This window comes from Ascaphus truei, chromosome 2 (assembly GCF_040206685.1).
Source record: "Ascaphus truei isolate aAscTru1 chromosome 2, aAscTru1.hap1, whole genome shotgun sequence".
Lineage (NCBI taxonomy): Eukaryota > Metazoa > Chordata > Amphibia > Anura > Ascaphidae > Ascaphus > Ascaphus truei.
The window spans coordinates 105213549-105235593 of NC_134484.1; the positions used below are offsets into that span (position 1 = coordinate 105213549).

At 38.9% G+C, this 22045-nt stretch overlaps 1 protein-coding gene across 1 annotated transcript in view; it reads left to right on the forward strand.

Annotated features, from left to right (window-relative positions):
* The window catches only part of GGH (gamma-glutamyl hydrolase), a 34630-nt gene extending 16724 nt beyond the window's left edge, over positions 1-17906 (forward strand). The window contains exons 5-9 of the mRNA XM_075584033.1: positions 3315-3453; positions 4672-4778; positions 8202-8292; positions 9301-9438; positions 16368-17906. Of these exons, the coding sequence (XP_075440148.1) occupies positions 3315-3453; positions 4672-4778; positions 8202-8292; positions 9301-9438; positions 16368-16486 (594 nt within the window). The 3' untranslated portion in view covers positions 16487-17906. The remainder of the gene's footprint in view (positions 1-3314; positions 3454-4671; positions 4779-8201; positions 8293-9300; positions 9439-16367) is intronic.
* The last annotated feature ends 4139 nt before the right edge of the window (positions 17907-22045 follow it).

Consider the following 22045-nt stretch of genomic DNA (forward strand, 5'->3'; position numbering starts at 1 on the left):
GCTGCAGCGACGGATGTCATCACGTCGCTGTCGCCAGGACTATAAGCGCGGCCTAGAAGCAGTTTGCCACTCTACGGAGCTACCAGAATATGCTCCACTGTGGCTTTCTCAAACTTTAATTTAATCAAAAAATTAAGATAATGCACACCAAATATTATTCTAAGTAAATACTAGAAAATTAAAGGTTACAGGGTTTGTTCAGAGAGACAAGCAGCCGCCTGTCACAAATTAATATAATTGAAAAGATCTCCAGGCACTCCAAGCTGTTTTTTCAATACAAAATGGTATTTATTTTACATGAAGAAAGACCATTTTGTATTGAAAATACAGCTTGGAGTTCCTCGAGACCATTACAATTGTTTCACAAACTTTGACCCAGTGACAACAACAGCGCAAACGCTACAAAAACAATTTAACAATAATATGAATACTAAACACCCATAGATCCACATAATGATGTGAATAATATTCACATAACAGTAGAATAATAATGATATATAATGTATATACACGTAATATAAATACAATAAACTAATATATCAAAATACATACATGTATTGTTATTTGGAGGGGTAGTGCAGCATGTATTTTTCAAATTCAATTTGAAATTATCTTAGAAATGTAGTGATTTTCTGGTGGATATAATAATATATCATATAGCTTTTCTAAGTACAGTAATTGTTTTATATTTAAAATGTTACATGTTTTTTTCTTAAGCCTGCACTACAAATGTATATTTTTTTGTTTTTTTGTTTCCCTCTGCAACAGTAGAGCAAATTTCAAACGCACCAGAAAAGTCGATGGGACAAACGTTTCTTATTTATTCCAACTGTTACTCTTCTACTTTTTAGTTCTGATTAAAGTAAAGGCCTTTTTGAGAGAAAAAAATACACTCAGAACACGGTGTATTTGTTCAATAAATGTTTTTAGGTTTGCAAATGTATTCATATCTAGATACAATATTGTGGGTTTCTCATAGATGAGCTGCATCTATAATTTATACATGTCTTCAGATATTTCAGCACATGAAACTGGACTCATGTTTATAATAAAGATACTGTACATTGGTCATCTTAATAATATTTTTATGAAGTCTGTTGCTTTTTATGTGCTTGTATGTAACAACTGCATTAGTCTTGTTATGCAGCATTAACTGTATAGTCTATCAAATTATTTCAGCTGTAGAGGCAACATTGTTTCCTCTGGTGTGATATGTTTAGATATATTGTAATTTTCTGCGCCAACATTGCCAGTGAATCCTATAGAAACCTTCCAATATTATTTTAGTGGAATATGTTATCTGGGGGAACAGTGTTACTAGCTACATCTTTATGTAGAAATTGGTTTAACGCAGGTCTATGTAATGTGCCAGATAAGTCCATAGAAACGTATAATGACGCCCACTGCCCGTTATACTAAAAAAGAATGACAGTCTACAAACCAAAACATACTGTAAATAGAGTTGTGTCCATAAGTATAGATTATGCTGAAGCATCAAACATCATAGGTATAAGGCTGAGACTGAAACATTAGCAAGTTATTGTTTTAATTGTAATTTTTCCATGATTATCTAATACGCTGAATTCTAAATTGGAGGGTTGCAGGTTTTTTTTTATGAATTAATGTACCAGATAAGTATGACAACCCAAGCCTCCTACATATATAATGATACAGAAATTGAAGTAAAACATTCACTTTTGTAGCTTACCAAGTATTGGGGTTTTTAAAATGTAAAAACAACCCACACTTCTAATAGTTGCAGCCATTGTCCGACTAGTATTCTGTACAGTTCGACAAGATCATTAAGTTGTAATCCTTTGTTGTTAGCGGATCATACCCTTTGATAAACTCTCAAAAAGCAATAAATGAAAAGCAATTAGACCTCTAACATCTTGCCTACCTATAAATTTTATTTTAATAGTTTAAGATACATTTATTGTATATTAACATTATATACTAAAGATATTCAGTAGTTTTTCAAATGTACACTAGATCCAAAAGTCTGACTTGGAAAAGCCTAACGACAAATATACAATACATACTGCTTTTGCTAGGGTCAAGACCTAGATCACACCTCATCGAGTACCTCCATGAGACGAATGCTATAGTGACTACAATGCAGCGATAACATGGGATCAGTCCTAACAAAATATATTACATTTCCCGTAGAGTCCATATTTCAGAGGCTCAATAATGATTAGTATTGTACAGGCATACCCCGCATTAATGTACGCAATGGGACCGGAGCATGTATGTAAAGTGAAAATGTACTTAAAGTGAAGCACGACCTTTTACCCACTTATCGATGCATGTACTGTACAGCAATCGTCATATACGTGCACAACTGATGTAAATAACACGTGTAACAGACTCTATAGTCTCCCCGCTTGCGCACAGCTTCGGTACAGGTAGGGAGCCGGTATTGCTGTTCAGGACGTGCTGACAGGCGCATGCGTGAGCTGCCGTTTGCCTATTCGGCGATATGTCCTTACTCGCGAGTGTACTTAAAGTGAGTGTCCTTAAACCGGGGTATGCCTGTACAGTAATTCTATAGCGCTGACCATTTCTGCAGTGCTTTACAGAACATACATTAGAATACATGAAACGTGAATTTAATAGCGCTACACTTACTGATCACATAGGCATACATACAATGAAGAATGATGTGATAACCTGTAAAAAAAAATAAAGTATAATTAAAAAGTCTATTTGTTGCTCGCTCCTCCCACTGCATATTTTTAGGTGGTTTTAATGTTGCCCCAGGGTTTCCACAAATTTGAAGCTCTGGGCACACATACTGTGGAATTGGGCATAATTGCCATGGTCTCATTTTAATTTTATACATAAATCTTTTGCACTGTACAAGTTGAAACATTTTAATGTGCTTTTAAGAGATTCTTTAACCTGAAAATGCATTTGCTAACAGAAAAAGTGTAACACGACTTTAAGGATACTATTAATCATGTCAAACAGGTTGACAACAGAAAAGTATCATCTCCATTCTAATTATTTGATAAAAAATATCTGTATTAATTTCTTCATTCTTTGCTGTAAACAGTAGTTTTGTTATCCTCTCATAGGAAATCACCCAAAGCAAAACACATTAGTTTAACATTGTAGCTGCTTAGTATGGACACGCATGTTCTCTTTACTTTTACTCGATAACCATACTTCACCTGGTAAGCCCATTCAGTTACAGTATCAAAGATTGTACTGTGAGTCTGAGAATAAGCCTTTGCAGAGTACTGAGCATTATAGAACATATAGCAAACTATTTTTTATGTCTTTTAACAACTTTTTTTTTTGTCTTTTAGGCTAATGACCGAGGCAACTATTTCCCTATCTGGGGGACATGTCTTGGGTTTGAAGAGCTAACATATCTGACAAGTGGAGAAATTGTACTGACTATGACCAACACAGAGGATATTTCAATACCTCTGAACTTCACTGTAGGTGAGTATATCTATACCTTTTCACTGTCACTTATTTGCTTACATATTTATTTGTTTATATTTATTTCCTATGACAAATACATTAATAAATGCCTTACAATAAGTAGATTGGTTACATGGGAAGCTCAGCTAGACAGTTGCTGTAAGCGGAATGTCACTTGTATGTATTGCTACAATAGAAAAATGCAGCAATCTTGAATGTCCTGTCGTTGACAGAGCTGAAGGGATAGCTCATTGGTATTATAATCGAGTCCAATTTGAAACCCCTGTAACAGCTCACCTTGTGACCTTGGGCAAATCACTTTATCTGCAGGTGCCTCAGACACCAAAATTAGATTGCAAGTTCTTTGGGACAGGGACTCGTTGTCCCTGAAAAATACTTTAATACTGCTTATATATTGTCTTCATTATATACAAAAAAAGATTCACATTATTGGGGACCACCTACTGGTAAATGACCTTAGATGTTAAACACTTGATCAGATGGGAATGTGTTGGTATTCGGGTAACTTTTATTGGAAGAGTTTGAAGACTGAAAAATAAAAAAGAATGTTGTGCCTAGTGGCAATTATGTTTATTATGATTACTTAGAAGGGGAAATTGGCATATGGAATTGTACAAAGTTTCCATTTTGTGGGGTGGATCTGGGGAGCAGTAGCTATTACAATGTCGCAATAGTCAACAATTGTTATAAGCATCTGTAGGAAAATGTGTTCAAAAATCCTTGAAGACCGTCTTCCTCACGTGTTCATAAATTAAGCTCCGTTTTTTTTGCCAAGGGAATAACGTGTCAACCAGCAAGAAATAAATAGGCTTAGTGAGAGATTTTGCATGGGCGTTACTAATGACATGCATTGCAAAATGTTGAAGTTCACTTAAAAGTCAGATGAGTGGGTCCCTCTGACAGCAATGGTGTTAAACCATACATTTAACATTACTGGTGCTGCTGGCAAACTACCTAGTGCTTGTATTTAATAAACTGAAGAGAGGAAAAAAACACGACACTCGGCTAGCAGTTTCTTTTACTTATTAATTTCACATTTTTACAAAATCTAATACTCCTTTTTCTGTTTTTATTTCTTCCTTTTTTTCTTCTTCTGTGTATTAATACATTAACAAAAATAGACATGACCTATAGTCTTTCTGTCACCCGCCTGGTTGCAACTCGTTCTAAAATCGCTTATTGGTTTATTGATGTTTTATTATTTGTGTTCCCTAGCTGCCTCACAAAGCAAGTTATTCAGAAATATTCCTCTGCAATTATTCAATGATCTTTCCAGCAAGCCTGTAACTGCAAACTTCCACCACTGGAGTCTCTCTCTGCAGGTACGTGCAATTCATTGAAATCCAACTATTGTATGATAGAGAGAGAAGGCTTCTCAACAAGTAATATTGTCTAATCAAATGTAGCAATGCCACCAAAGGTAGTTATTTATTGTTTCACAGCATTTGAACCCAGGGTTCTCTGGAGCTCAACTGGGCTGTTTTTAGCTCAAGGCACTCCCTGATTCCTAATATACTTAATTGGTTTAGTTACTGGTGCTATTTCCTGGGTATTTAAATGATTTCTAATACTAAGCCTCACCGTCGCGCCTCCACCACAATGACGCTTCGAATTGACCAACAGGAGTATTGTTAGCCATTTTGAACTCCCAAAAGAGAAGAAATACACTCAACTAAACCAGTAAGTATCTTGGGATCTGCAGGGGAGGTCTCCATAGCTAAAAATATATATATAATTGTTCAGTCCAGACAGGAATCCTGCTTTAAATGAGGTTATGGAGCCAGTTATCATGTACCATGAATTTGCACCATGAATTGGCCCAAATAATACCTGTTGTTTAGGTATGTTTCTATCCTTTTTCCTGAGTTTAAATAGAAATAGCTGTGTTAATCCAATTGCGATAGTGAGAGTAAATGAGTACTTCAGTATTAGGTGACCCCTTTTTTCTATTTGGAAAAACAATAGATATTATAAGACCAGCTTCCGAGAGTTCTCTCCCTTCCTCGGGTCGGCAATACTGATTTACAGAGATTCCATGAGCTTAACATAGATGTAAAATACAAGATAACGATCTAAGACAAGATAAGGTAGAATTAGATGGAATGGCAAAATAACAGGACAATAAATGGACAGTGCTTGGAGAACAAAGTACAGCTGTAGCAAAATGTAATGGGTTTTTTTGTGCCGCAATCGCACCCGTGGTCCTGGTGCTGAGCTGATTGTGGCACCGGAAAAAGAAAGGATTAATGCTGCGGGGGCCATGTTTCTGAATGGGCCCTCACAGCGTTAATTCTTTGCTTGCTCACACGGACTACAGTGCAATCACCCCCATTCCTCCTCTCCTTGTGCAGTATATGTCCCGTGCCCCCCATATCTCCTCTCCTCGATCATTTTAAAACGCATTGCCAACCCCATGATAACCTAAATGATCGACTATGGGTATCTACATCATGAGGGGGAATACTATAGGACCATATTAGGTAATCTACGTCATGAACGGGGGTTGGACATTGCAGACAGTTTTAAATGTCCTGTCAAACCCCCTTGATGATGTAGATGACCGGATATAGTCCTATAGTATCGTGATTTCAATGGTTGACAACTCCAGTTCCGAATAGCAATTTTGCATAGGTAATATAAAAATGTATTAGCCACCGAGTCTCCGCCTTGGCGGATGATAAACAGGGTGGTTTAATTATTTTTTCTTAAACTTCCCGCTGTGCCTGAGCATTTCCTAGTTTGCATGCTGGCATTACATTGCTGTAACTATTGGACCATGTTGGAAGCCCTCGGTTGTGAAAGTGCCTGCGTGTATGTGCGGCTGGATATAATGACTGTACTTATGTAGATTAGGAGTAATTGAGAACACATTGTCCTGTGCAACACCATGGATTTAACCGAGGATGTTTTGCTGCCTTTTAGGTCGCTCCATAACGTGACTTTGCCCCAAGTGTCAAAATGATCATTTTGAGTTCAAAAGTTTCTCTCTTTTGATACACGTAGAGTTTAAACTCCCCATCCCTACTATCCCCTCCCATTGCTGCGCTCTTTTCTCCATGCCCTGTCCATTTATTGCCCTTTCTGTGTCATAGTTCTATAATCTTTTCCCCCTGCGCCCCCATGCCTGCTCTCCTCTCCTGCTCGGGTCCCCCCTAAACGGCGCCGGCGTCAAATGACGCAGCAGTGTCATGTGATGTCACATTGCCATGGCAACGCGACGTCACATAATACCCATGACATCATTTCATGCCGGGTTACCATGATGATGCATCACTGGAAGCTAAGGTAAGTTAGTTACAGAGGCCTCATGCGGTCACCCGGCATTTAATTTAAATGCTTTGGGGGAGAGAGCGTGACCTCTGTAACTGCGCCCCCTCCCTTGAAAATCTCGGGTCTCCAGTTTGCGCACCCCTGCTCTAGATTGTAAACGCTATACTTGTAGGGCTCTTGTGACCGATTTGTATCTGTGCATGTTTGTCATTATTTGTATGTAACTCTGTTTATGTATTGATCAAGTCTCTCTACTCCCACAGCTGCGGAATATGTTGGTGCTTTACAAATAAGTGATAATAATATATAAAATGTTAAGATATGGTAAAATTGAAATACTTATTACACATGCATCCATTAACTCTTTCCATAATTGATGGAAAAATCAGACCAAATTGATGCTAAAGGGAAGATTCTATATCATTTACTTATGTGCTGTACCCGCTGTATTATTATTATTATTATTATCATCATTATCATCATCGAATATTTGTAACATGCTAACATATTCCACAGCACGGTACAATAGGGGAATAGATGTAATGACAATGGCATAAACATAATGACATACCAAATAAGGACAAACAAGCACCTACAGATACAAAAGGTAACGAGGGCCCCGCTTGTGAGTGCTTTTTGCGTTGGCAGCCTTCAACCCCTTTTGTGTCAGAGGGTACGGGCACATTTGCGGCCCTCTTCAGCACTTCCTGAGGGATCACATGACCTAGATGCCATCCCAGAGATATTCATATCGCAGCTAGCGCACAATCTACTCCTAGAAAAAACCATAGGGCCACTGGCGTGCTTGGCCTCATAACATACACTACAGTATGTCCATAGGGCACTAAAGGTGTGAAGTTAAACCAGAAGTTCAATTACATTTCTGCTTGCCTTTTCACTTTAATGTCTTGACTCTAAATCTAAATGCCATTGCTGTCTGTGGTTCTTAGAAACAGGTTACTATGCTTGTGCACTGTACCCTAGTTATTTCAAAGTTTTGCCCATTCCCTATCTTTCTGAAGGTCTCTAGCTGAATGAGGAGAATGATTGTTTACCATTCTCTCTCCTGGAGTTTTTGGCAGCGGGGGAGTGGGGTGCTGAGAGATTGAGTGCGGCTGGGCCCTTACAGTAGTACCTGAAGCGTTCGGAGGAGGGGATGAAGTCCCAGCCCCAGGCGGAGTAGGGCTCAGAAAGGCGGCCAATTATGGAAGTTGGGCCCTACTTCCGGTACAGGCCGTACGGGAGTCCCAGAGCCACCGGGCAACTGTTCCGGCTCCTTCCTCCTGCAGGGCCCTGTCTGTTTCTAACAACCCTAATGACTACCTGGGTTAGGATATACACATTTGTAATGAAGACACACAATCCATACTAGTTAGTACTTCAGATTAAAGGTTGATGATCAAATTACATGCCTGCTTTAAACATGGAAATGAAATAGATGGAAATGTTCCTTATTGTGTTCTGCTTTTCTGCAGAATTTTACAGCAAATAAGAAACTGAGTAGCTTCTATAATGTCTTGACAACCAACTCGGATGGACAGGTGGAATTTATTTCTACATTTGAAGGTATTGACATAGAAGTGTTTTTCTTATCAGTCAAATTATGTTTTTAATGTAAATACATATTGTCACCTGTAAATAAGTATTGTAGAACAACTGAACCTTTACATTAGGTTTGGCAACACCTCTACATTTGTGAAACCCATTTTGAGAAGCATAATTTACCGTAACGTACTGTAGCATCAATGTATCAGTCGTCTTTTCTGCGATATGCCCCCCAAAAAAGAAGCAATGTTGTAATGCTATATAAATTGATACAATGTTGCTGTAAGCAAACAATATTCACATTTTGTTTTTGTGTGAGCCCGCAATGCAGATATTGATGAACCACACCCATCATACATTTTTAGTTATATGTAAATATTGTAATGTTGTCATACATGTGCCTTAAAGAATTCAAATGAAAAGTTTAATTATCCTGTCACATTTGGTGTCTATAGTATTTTATTTCCTCTTTCTAGGCTGTTATACCTAATTTATGGTAATTTTTTCTTATGATTTCACAACAAAATAATTTTATTACACATTTAGCTTGCATTGCAAATGCCTTTTTTGGGAGACCCTCTGCCGTCTATACATGAAAAAAAAGGATACATGACGGAATTCCCCCTTTAATGGAGCTATTCATTTTACTGATTAAGGTTTGTGTAGATTTATAAATCTACATACTATGAACAGATTCATTTATTTGTTTTATAAATAATATTTTGTTGAGAGGACTGCATTGATAATATCATTAGCCCTTTTTTGTAGGCCAGCTTGTTGTTTTTGACAGAGTACAAGGGTGGTACATGGAGTCTTTAAAGTCATATACAGAACAGTAGTTAACCTATCCGTTAACTAAACCCTAAACAGACCACCTGGTATCCGCTACAACAATTCAGTCAAGCACAATTTATGGGGTCACTTTAGGTTACCTTCATGAGGTGCTACATCCAGCATGAGCAGGCGTCACTAAGTTATTTTGCTCTGCAGTTTAATTTATATACAGTATTAACACAATCTGTTTTGCAGCATATAAATACCCATTTTATGGAGTTCAGTGGCATCCTGAAAAAAGTCCATTTGAGTGGAGGAGAACATCTAGCACATCACATGCTGCAGAGTCCGTTAAAGTAGCATTTTATATGGCTGACTTCTTTGTTAATGAAGGTAAATAAATGCACGCGTTGTTTTAATGAATACAGTATATGAAATTGTCTATCCTTTTTCATTTGTACTAATACGGTCCGTGGTCAGTATACAAAAGTTTAAGGTGCTATAGTTTACTCTAATAGAAAAGGTAAAAGCAGTGATGGACGTTCCAAGCAATTGGTTGAGGATTTAGCAAATGCTTTTCCCATTTTTGCATCAGGACAAAAAATATGTTGGCATATGAAGTATCAAAAATGATTCCATTATCCTTAATGTTGAAATTACACCAGCACACTACATGACCACAGAAAAATGATTCAGTTGACAGTAGAGAACAAACATTGTGAAGAGGTTGTCAGTCAGTGTAGGTCACTTTCTAGAGGAAAGACAATTTGACTCTCAAGCAGAAGATAATTTTAGATAACGGTAGCATTAATTTGAGGCAACTATATTAAGATAACAGGCTGAGGAGACTGGTTTTAACCACGCAATTGACTAGCTTCAGGATAGGTGTAATTCATATTATTTGGTTTGTAAGGTTTTCAGAGGTGCTATTTAATATCATTGTACAGAAAATGTACAATGACTCTGAGTTTGTTATGCCTAAAGTTTCCAAATTAACCACTTGGCCTTTTTCCCCCAGAAATACCAATTTCTTACGGAGTAATCTGGTTTCCCCCACAATGTATGCAATAGTACTGCATACATTCCTTGCAATTCTCTATTGCAGTTCAATCACAATTATCTATGCCTAATAATTGTCTCGATTTTTAAAAACATTCTAAACATTTTTTTGTATTTTACAAATCATCTGCAAAAGCAAGATAAGGCAGAAACCCATTCAAAAAAGTCCCTACAAAAAAAATTAGAATTTAAAATGTTAAGAGTATGTACAACTAAAAAAAGAACGACCTTTAAAGTTTTGATATTTAAAACAGTACTGTACACGCTCCTAGCAGTACAATTAAGCCACCAAATTGATGGAGTGCAAAAATGGGAGAGTTGTGCCTGAGCCTGCAATATTTTATATGTACATACAGATATAGTAAGCCTTTCTGACTTTGCTGCTGCTGCTTCCACACATGACCATGGTGGTCGCTGCGCTGAAGGATCAATGCTGCGTTGGGTCCCATTCAGAAACATGGACCTTCTTCAGCTTGATTGCGGCAGACATTGTACCTGACGCCAGAGACTTTTGCTTGTAGCACGATTTACTGTCTTCAGGGCCGCTGCCATGTGTGGTCACATCACTGAAGGTTTAATGCTGTGGGGGTTCTCATTCAGAAGCATGGGACCCTCCCCCCCACCCCTGCCCGCAGCTCAATCGCAGCAGACATTTGCTTGTCCGTGACACAGACAACAGGGTATTGTGCTGTGTGTGTATGTATGTGGAGATATATACACATGTAAATAATAGAGTATGCTGCACAACACAATGAAAAAATATACAGTAGATACATACAGTCTACCGGTCCTGCTGATTCAAGGAGTACCTGTCAAAGTAATTCCAGGGCAATACTCAGGAAAAGGATCCAACGCTCTACGGTTTTGATTATAATGCTAATTGGCACAAATAAATTAGCATTATAATCAAAACCGTAGAGCGTTGGATCCTTCTTTTCCTGAGATATATACACACACACAAGGATAATATTTTCGTGTGTGTGTGTGTGTGTGTGTGTGTGTGTGTGTGTGTGTGTGTGTGTGTGTGTGTGTGTTAAATAAATATATGTATACATTTCTGGATCCAGGCTCACTTGTAGCATGTGAGAAGATCCATGTAGCTTAACTCATCCCCTTTTTGAAGCACACAAAGTCATTCTATTTTCTTCAACTTTGAGTGGGATTAATAGAAATATATAAAAGTACTTTCATGTAGATTATGATAGGAAATGTCTTTTGTCAGGAGAATTAGCTTTTGTGAGATGAAGGTACTTTGTTATGGGGGGGAAGGTAAAAAAGATTACCTTTCTAAGGGAACAGTGGAAGATTTGTCTTACTGTGTCTGCTGATGAAAAGAGAGAGCACACTTTCCCTTCCAGACAGGAACAAGCCAAGGGTCATAACAATACTAGAGAAGGGCAGGGGGAGAGGGCTAAACCAATCTCAAACCATGAGTATTGGGAAGTTACCATGGCTAGTGGCTTGTGTAAAGGATATTATTTGTAACAATAATGTTGCAATACACATTAGCTCTGGCTGCTTCAGAGTAGGGGAAAACATGTACTTAGCTGGGGACAGCTGGCAGCCTGAGAGCAGCAAAGGTACACAGAAAATAAACAATCCTATTCCTGGACTATATATATATACCCCCACCCCCCACCACTTTTTGGACCAAATAAACCACTTTTATGTGATCCTTTGTGCTGTGATGGTTTATTGGATCCCTAGGGATCCTCACAGACTATAACTATGTACTCTATTTACTCTACTGAGGCCTTTTTTTTCAGTGTGTGCTGACATTCTATGTATGTATGTATGTACGTCTTTATTTATACAGCGCCATCAATACACATAGCGCTTCACAGTAGTAATACACGTGACAATCATATAAATACCAAATAATACAAATAACAGATCATGGGAATAAGTGCTTCAGACATAAAAGTAACATTTAGGAAAAGGAGTCCCTGGTCTGAAGAGCTTACAATCTAATTGGTAAGGGGAACATATAGATACAGTAGGTCTGCAAGGGGCCAAGCTTTATGTATCAGGTGTATAGTATTAGCCAAGGTGCTACTTATATGCTTTCTTAAGCAGGTGTGTTTTAAGGTTGGCCTAAAAGGTGGATAGAGAGGTTGCTAGTCGATATAGAGGGGAAAGGCATTCCAGAGGTGTGGGCAGTCAGGGAGAAAGGTTTAAGGCGGGAGAGGGCTTTGGATACATAGGGGGTAGAGAGAAGACATTTAAGGAGGGGCAGAAGAGTGTAAAGCTTTAAAAGGGATGAGGAGAATTGAATGCGTGATATGTGATTTGATAGGAAGCCAGGAGAGGGATTTCAGCAGGGGAGGCGTTGAGACACATTTACTGCACCGACACACTTTATTCGAGCAAATACCCAGTATGTACCTGGCAGATACCTGGAATGCGCCGCTCCTCACCTCTGACAAGCCCCGTTGTGTTTGCCTTCCCAGCCTGGGTTCATGCCTGGCTGACGGGCGGCTGATCTGTTAAATGATAATGATTAGGATTTAATAGGCTGCAATGCTTCGCGTGTCTACCAGATGGAATAAATTCATGAATTGTAATGCAGTATATATATATATACTGTGCAGTATTGCAGCCAGGGGGAATAAAATGCTTCAATCCCTGCTTGGAAAATACCTCAATGCACTCGGGCAGAAAACAGTCACAAACCTCAATACACCCGGGTATACCCGAATTCGTGGGACTAGCCAAGCTCGAATAAAGTGTGTCGCCAGTGTAGGAAAGAATAGAGTGATTCTGGCAGCAGCCTCTAGGATAGATTGTAGGGGAGACAGGTGAGAGGCAGGAAGGCCAGACAGCAGGAGGGTGCAGTAATCGAGACGCAAGAGAATGAGGGCCTGAGTCAGAGTTTTAGCAGTCGAGCAACAGAGGAAAGGTCATATCGTTGTGATATTGCAGAGGAAAAAGCAGCAGGTTTTAGATATGTTTTGAATGATAGAGGAGAAAGTGAGACAGGAGTCGTGTGTGACCCCTAGGCATCGTGCTTACGCTACTGAATTTATGACTAAACTTCCAACAGTAATGTGGAAGGAGGTAGTGGGGAAAGTTTTGCGAGGAAGTATGAGGAGCTCTGTTTTTGCCATGTTAAGTTTAAATCGGCGGAGGGCCATGATATCGCAGAGAGACATTCAGACACTTTGGTCTGTACAGCAGGTGTAAGGTCAGGGGTTGAAAAGTAAATTTGAGTGTCGTCGGTGTAGAGGTGATATTTGAACCCAAGAGATGTTATTAGGTCACCTAGAGAGAAAGTGTGTACAGAGAAAAGAAGAGAAGTCCCAGGACAGAGACCCGGGGTACCCTCACTGAGAGGTTGATGGAGGAGGAGGTTTTAGCAGAAGAGACACTGAAAGTAAGAGAGGTAAGAGGAGATCCAGGATAGAGCTTTGTTACTAATGCCAAGAGTATGGAGAATGTGAAGAAGAGGGTGGTTCACCGTATCAAATGCTGCAGAGAGGTAGAGTAGTATGGGCAGAGTGTAATGACCAGGGTCTTAGGCAGTAGTTATTAGTCATTAGTTATTTTAATCAGGGCTGTTTCAGTGGAGTGAGCAATATGGAAGCCAGATTGTAGAAGGGTCTAGGAGAGAATAGATGTTGAGAAAATGGAGCAAGCAAGCGAGAGATACAAGACTTCAAGGAGTTTAGAGGCAAAAGGCAGGAGGGAGACAGGTCGATAGTTAGAAAGACAGGGTCAAGCTTGCTTGAGTAATGGTATCACTTTTGCATGTTTGAAGGAGGAGGGAAAGGTACCAGAGTAGAGGGAGGCGTTAAAAATGTGTTTGAGCATAGGGATTATAGTAGGAGCAAGAGGTTTTAGGAGATGGAAGGGAATGGGGTCAAGAGGGCAACTGGTAGATGAAGAGGAAAACAGCAGTGCCACATCCTCCTCTGAGATGGCGGAAAAAGAGTCAAGGAAGGCATGAGTAGAGTTAGGAAGAGGTGTATGATGGGAGGAGAAAACGGAGGGGATGTCCTGACGTATGGATTCCACCTTTTCCTTGAAATAGTCAGCAAAGCTGTGAGGGGAGATGGAGGAGGAAGAAGAGGCAGCATTAGGGGTGTGTGTGTAAGAAGTCAGACAAAGAAGAGTCTGCGTGGGTTAGACTTGTGCGTGTTGATTAGTTGAGAAATGTAGGTTTGTTTAGCCTGAGAGAGGCCAGAGTTGAAACAGGATATACATTTGTAGGGGAGGAAGTCTGCGAGAGTGTGAGATTTCCTCCAGAGACGTTCAGAGGAACGGGTGCAGGAATGAAGCATGCACGTGTGGGCATTTAGCCAGGGTCTGGGGTTAGAAGGAGACCGGCAGAGAGAAAGCGGTGCATATAGATCAAGAGAGGAGGTTAGGGCAAAGTTGTAGTTCTTGATCAGGATCTCGGCGTCTGGAGCAGGGCTGAGAGAGGAGAGGGAGGAGCGTAAAGTGGAAACAAAAGCTGGTAGGTTAATAGAGTGCAGGTCTCTGCAAAAGGGAGGTGGAGAAGGGGAGAAGCGTGAGAGAAAATTAGATGAGATGATGATCGGAGACAGGAAGGGGGGAAATGGAGAAATCGGAGAGAGAAGTTTTTCGTTAAAACCTGGTCCAGTTAGTGGCCATCCTTGTAGGTGCTGGCTGCAGTCCACTGTTGAAGGCCAAAAGAAGAGGTTAGAGATAGAAAGCGGGAGGCCCAAGGGAGAGAGGGGTCATCAATATGGCAGTTGAAGTCTCCAAGGAGAAGAACAGGGGAGTCTGAGAAGAGAAAGGAGAGCCAGTATTCAAAGTGAGAGACAGAAGGGGGATGAGTGAAGGTAGGTGGGTGATAGATGACCGCCGCGTGGACAGGGAGAGGGGAGAAAATCTGGACAGTGTGAGTCTGAAAGGGGGGGAAAGCAAGAGAGGGAGGAATAGGAAGGGCTCTGTAACTGCAGATAGAGGGAAGCAGGAGCCCCACGCCTCCACTCCTACCCCGAGGAGTGTGGGAGAAAGAGAGGCCACCATAAGAGAGGGCAGCTTCCAGAGTCAGACTGAATGTGCCAAGTCTGTTATAGCAAAGAGAAGCAGGGAGTGAGAGAAAAAAAGTCATGCACAGAGAGGAACTTGTTAGAAAGGGAGCGAGTATTCCAAAGGTCACAGGAGAATGGGAGAGAGGAGGGAGCGTGACAGGGGATGGGTATGAGGTTAGAGGGATTGACACCAGAGGGAGTGGAAGTTTCATGTGGGAGGCGTGGACGAGCGCAAATAGAAAAAAGACAGGGAACCGGATTGGGAGATATATCCCCAGAAGCATGGAAAGAAAGAGATTGTGTGAGGGTGTTTTCTAGGGGTGTGTTTTAGTGCAGGGGGGTATAGCTGTGTAGTGTCAGAGGGCGCAGGTAAGAAAGGAGTTCATGTGAACTGAGAAGTGGTGAAGGAAGGAGCGATGGAGATATATGAATAGAATTAGAGACATGAGGCTGGTAGAAAGAAGTGCGTACTTTGAGAAGAAGTGAGGTCACAGCAAATATAAATAGTAAAGGTGGCATCACAGCAATATTAAAGTGCTGAGATGTGCAGTCTGGGATAGAGAATATCCTCATTTCCAGCGTAGATCAAATTCAGGATTCCGGGCCATTAGGTGTTGTCCTTGTTCACTCCTTTTGAACTCCCTTTTAACCTCCAGAACTGCTGCTATGTCTGCAGTTATAAAGGCCTAACAAGTCACCTGACTGAATTAAGTTCAGCCTAGCCATCTTTTCTGAAAGGGAATAATAGATGCTTGTCATGTTCCACATTTGTATTATTTTTGTGAATTGTTTTTAAGTTTTTTACGTAAAAGAAGACATTAAGCAGAATTTCTCACTAAAAGTATGAGCAACTCACATTACCTTATTTTGTGTGTCTCATGAAGCTTAAACCGTGCTCCTGGTCTTTGATCAAAGTCCTCAATGCTACTATCCACCTCCCATAACTCCAGGCAAGACCCTCCATTAAGAATGATGTGAAAGTGGTGAGCGAACCATGGGTCTCTCAGAGGTATAAAGAGATAACTAATTTTTTAGGACACCAACCAGTTCAATATGTGTTTATTTTCTTTTTTTCTTTAATCACTTAATCACTTATTAGTGTAAGTTACACAGTTGACAATTAGAAGCACAGCTTCCAAAGCCTATTAGGAGCATAGCTGGGTGTTTCAGCTTCAGGGTTGTAGCAGACTTAAGGTAGTATTCTATATTGTCCAAATAGGTCATTTGAGTGCGATACTAATTGTCTCTTTAAATCTTTTGCAGCCAGGAAAAACTTCCATCACTTCCTTAATGAAGAAGAAGAGAACAGGGCATTAATTTATAATTATAACCCAGTACATACTGGAGTCACGTCTGTGTTCGAGCAAATTTATTTTTTCTGATAATAGGGGTTTTAAACGTGCCTTTTATGTAGTGTTGTAAGAACATGTTTGCTATGTACTTTCTATAATTTTGCCGCTGTTGCAAATGTGTGAAAAGCCTTACAGTTAATCTACTGCAAATTATTTAAAAATGGGGTTTTCTTGGGTTTCCTTTCGTAATAAGACCAATAATACAAACCATTTCCATTCCATTTTTGACTTTCTGTTGTTGTTGAGTAATAAGTCTTGTGTTACAGGAAATTGTAATGGAGGGCATACTAAAACAGAATGTATCCAAATTCAATAAATGTAGGTTATGCAGTGTTGAGTAAATCTTTCCTAAACATGTATCTGTTGATATTATTCATAACACATTTTACCCATCTTTCCATCTAGAAAGACAGGGTATAAGTAATGAAATTATGATAAAATACATAAGCTTTCCTGGGTATAATTATTGAAACATAGAAATGGGCAAACCAGGACCATTTGGCCCACCACATTTGCTAGTATTTCTTAAATAAAGTGAAATCAAAGACTATGGAAGATTTATGTACAGCAAGGCCCCGCTTTTCAGCGCCCGGCTTTTCGGCGGTACCGAGAAGGGGGCCGCCATTTCTGTGCATGCGCAGAAGGGCCGGTCCGGGGTCGCGCATGCACAGAATGGTTTTTTTTTGCCAAAGTTGCGCATGCATAGAATGGCGCATTGCCGGTCTTCACATGGCACATAACGAAAATCGCTGGATCCGCTTTCCGGCGATTTTCGCTTTCCGGCGAGTCTTTAGAACGGAACCCGCCGCATGACTGGGGCCCTGCTGTACTGTATTTGGTACTTAATACCCAAAAGGTTTTCTTGTCCTTTCTCAAACACTTACATTCTTTGTTTTTATTTGATCCTACTACTTCTGCTGGCTGTTGTATCTTCTCCTCTTATGCATTTCCACCCTCCAGTTGAAAGCAAGAAGATCTTTGCTTGTGTTTTTCTCATATGCCTTATTAGTGCTTATAGTGTATTTGAAATCAGAGGGTATTTAAAAAATATCAGCTTTTTATTTTCTAAAAATATCACCTTTGAGCACATTCAAATGTCTCAGACAGGTCTGTAATCCTACTTTTCACCATTATCTCTTGGCATACAGTGCTTCCACTGGAGCCAGGGATTCTGGAAAATGGCATACAAATGAGCACACATGTTTTCTAACAAACTATTCTGAATGTGCCCTGCTACTGTATCTATATACAATACATATTGTAAATGCATGGTGCCCAGCAGACATCCTTAAATTTCTATTTTTTTTTTGGTTGTAGGGATTGACAATAGGTTAGTAAATCCCCCCAGCCTTTAGAAATTGCACTATTTATTACTTTTGTGAGGCATGGTATTTACACAAAGTATCACTGCACCAACTGTTCTTGAGAAATAAAGGCAACATGAAACTCACTTGCGCTGTTCCCGTGTACTATTTTAATCCTTTGGTGTGTTTAGTCATCACAGGCAGAATAATTTGCATGGTTTCTGAAGTTATACACCCCATAGATGTATCCCAAAGTCTGGGCTTGCCACAACCACTCTTAGAGATGGCGAGTGCATAGCTGGAACCAACACATACTTCCAGGCAGCTTTTAGCATTTTCAAGACATAGAAGTACAGTTTCCTCCAAATATGATCCCCCTTTTTTTTTTGCAAGGGAGAAATACATGAAAACGTAGTTGGGAGATGCCCTAAGTGAAATGTAGCTGATGGGAGGACCCCCCACTGGTTTCTCAGGATCTGCAGATTTCAAGAGGCCCTCCGGGGTCTGGCTTGTGCGTGTTCCAGGTTCCAGACAGATTATATATATATATATATATATATATATATATATATATATATATATATATATATATATATATATTACAGTGGTCGACAAATCGCCAAAAAATCTACTCGCCGAACAAAAAAAATCTACTCGCCACCTAGTACCACACGTGTGCTGCTTGGGCCAATAGGAGCTCGCCACGATGTTAAATCCACTCGCCCGGGGCGTGCAGATGTATAGGTTTGTCGAACACTGTGTATATATATATATATATATATGTATGTATGTATGTATGTATGTATGTGTGTATATATATATATATATATATATATATATACACTGATGGATGCTAATTTAAATATTTTGTTACTTAACAGCCAAAACATCACATCCTCCTGCTGCAGGAAAAGCTTTTTTTTTTAAAGGAGGTCGCTGCTAGACCCTCCCTATTAATGTCTTTTAATTAATGATTTCTTCCTCTACTGCTTCCAACAGAAACATATGGGTTCCGCCCACTTCACAACTTCTCCATCAATGTCTTCCCATTCCTTCAATAGTATGAATTAGTGCACCTGTGGATGCTTGCAATGGATAACTGAACATTGTTTCACCCTAGAGCAAAATGTTACATACAAGTATGTGCATTTCATTGTAACAACTGTGCCATCTGGTGGTTTGTGATATGAACAAACTATATACTGTAGCAGTTCAAAATTTATACCCAGTTAGTAAATCAGATGAGTGTTTATTTGGGTACCTGCATTTGCAGGAACAATAAATCTGTTAATATCATGCGGATGCAATTTGGACCATTATATCACAAAGGGGCTTATTTTCCGGGACAAAATCTATGCACAAAGAAGCACCATTTTTTATCAATGATGTATAACTGTTGGATTTTTTCTTTTGAGTAATTTGGTGCAATTCTTTTGCTCCCGTTTTGCACTGGAGTCTTTAGTAAACAGCCTGCTGGGTGCTTTGACCAGTGCCAGACTGGCAACCATAGATAGAAAATCTCTTAAAACTGTTATTATGTTTAACTGCTTCATGCAGAAATATCTGAAATGTCTACTGTTTTATCATGAAGCCCTCCTTGTTCAGTAGCACTTAAATGAATAGGCAGCACAAATTGCTGCTTTATGTATATAGAGTAGTTTAATCACTTTGGCATCTCTATCTCTTGGTGACCTCAGTGACAATTTATGACTTTTTTTTTATAGATTTATGAGCACATCAAAATTATTATTTTTTGCCAATCGGGTCTCCAGCACCTTTAGTAGTATGATTTAAGCTAATGTTAAAAATAATCTGTTTTAAGAGGGCATGGGCAGCTTGCTAGTTTTGTTCAATTAGTTAATGTATGAATAATTATAACTTGAATCCTGACAATTGCAATGTATCATTGTACCTGATGTAATAAATTACAATTGAACAATTATAATACATTCTTTATTAATCCACATATTAAACAATGTGTTTTTATCTATCCTAAACTACCAACAGCTACTTTATCTTTTATTCATAGCCTATTTTAGCTGTTATTATTATGAGAAATAAATCTAGTAATTATGACAACTTAAATACCACAGCAACTGGATTGTTTGTTGATTGTGCTATTAAATCCTCACTGTATGTTCATTTATTTTCCATTTGAGTTTATATACAGAGATGATGCAACATAAATCATTTAAGCTGTGTTTTCCTGTACAATTATACAGCAAATTAGGTTTTAAACCAGGATCAATATAGAATATTGATGAAAAAGTAGCTACTGCCTATAGTTACAATACAGCAGTTGTACATTTTTTGATTGGCATAAAACATTTGCATTGTAGTTATTACTTTTTTTTTTTTTTTTTAAGCTTACTGTGGTTCTTGTGGCATATACTGTAATAATGTCTGACAAATCATGCTACATTGCCACCACAGGGGAACCAACACCAGATGTCACTGAATTCAAAGTTGAAAACCAAACATATGCACCTACAGTAAAGTAACATTAAGTGAATTTTTGGGGTGTTTGCTACTCTGAGTGTAAATGTGGGGAGTGATGGTTGACAATGAATAATTAACCAGAAGTTAAGGAACTACCAAGAAAAATCATTTTAACAGTTTCTGTTGCCACCCCCCAAAATGTGCTGCTCTAGGCAACCGCCTAGTGATTGTACGGGCTCTGTGTACCAGACGCAGTCTGTCTAGAAGCAAATTTCTGTTCCATTTAACATACAGTATGGTGGAGACTTATCAAGCCAGTTGAAGTAATTACAGGTGCCTAGAGTGACAGGGTTACGATGAACAATAGAAAGTTATGCATCAAAAATGACAAAAAAGGGACATTCTTGGGTATTATTCTCTTAACCACACAAAAACAGAAAAGCCAGCGCAACATATAGTACAATACTTCAGTGCTTATCTGTTCATGAGTAAGGGTAATTTATTTAAACCCTATTCTCTTAAAGAAGGTGGTTGTTTTTATCACATAAAATAATTGGATGAGCGAGCAGAGTGAAGACTTCTAGACGTTGTGTGTGTTTGTCTGGGTTTTTTGTTCGTGTTCTCTCTCCCCCGATTCTGATGACATTTTGAGGATTCCGTTCTATAATCCTAATTTTGGTCTGCCAGACGTTTCAACCAAATCAATGCAGCTCCCATCCTGGAATTATGTTTTTAGTTTTTTTTTTTTGCAGTGATAAAAAAATAATTGCTACATCTCATCGACCACATTCTTGATACAAAACTTCGCATTTATTATTATCGTAAATTTTCCGACAATTTGTTTGAACCATTTCAGAGAAATTAAATTTGTCAAATGAGCTTACATTGGTAACCACAGTAACACACACTACAACAACACCCTATATAGTAGCTTTACTTTGAGATCTAGCGGGTAGTGACAATTACTCACTGCCCAATAAGTTTGTAATTGGTTTTTTCAAGATGTCTATGATGTCAGATTTTATTGGATCTAAGCGCATGCAGACACCAGGCTTAGCAATAGTGCCCAAAGTCATGCAGTAGCTGCAAAAGCAAACAAGATCTTATCTTGCATTAAATGGGGTATGGATGGAAAGGAAGTAAACATAATTGTGCCCCTTTATAAAGCATTAGTAAGACCACACCTTGAATATGGAGTACAGTTTTTTTTGGCACAACTCCATAAAGACATTATGGAACTAGAGAGTGTAGAGAAGAGCCACCAAATTAATAAAAAGGATGGATAATCTGATTTATGAGCTATATTAGATTTGTTTACATTAGAAAAGACGTATGCTAGAGAATCTAAAAATTACAAAACACGTAGATCTAATGATAAATCAAAAAGTAAAAAAGTCAATATAAGTAGCTTCAAAAATCGCTATTTATCCCAAGGGCAGTACAAACAACACAGTCATCCCTTAAGGTCGAAGGAAAGAAATTTCACCAGCAACAAAGGAATAAGTTCTTTAGAGTACAGGCAGTTACAATGTGGAATTCATTATCCATGAAGACTGTGATGGCAGATACAAAAGATATATTCTTAAAGATGTTAGACATCTTTTTAGAAAGCAAAGGTAATATAAAAGAACACTAGATGGCGCTCTACTCCACCTCAAACAGTGATTTAAATTATATCAAATAATACATATATAAACACTATATCTAAACAAAATGTGCAGTGAATAACAAAAAATATAATAATATAATATAAATAAGGCAAAAACAACTTATCACTCGACCCCGTCAAAAGACTGTTTCAAAAGTCTGGAAGATGCAGTATAGATGGAGTTCCAGGGGAGCGTCG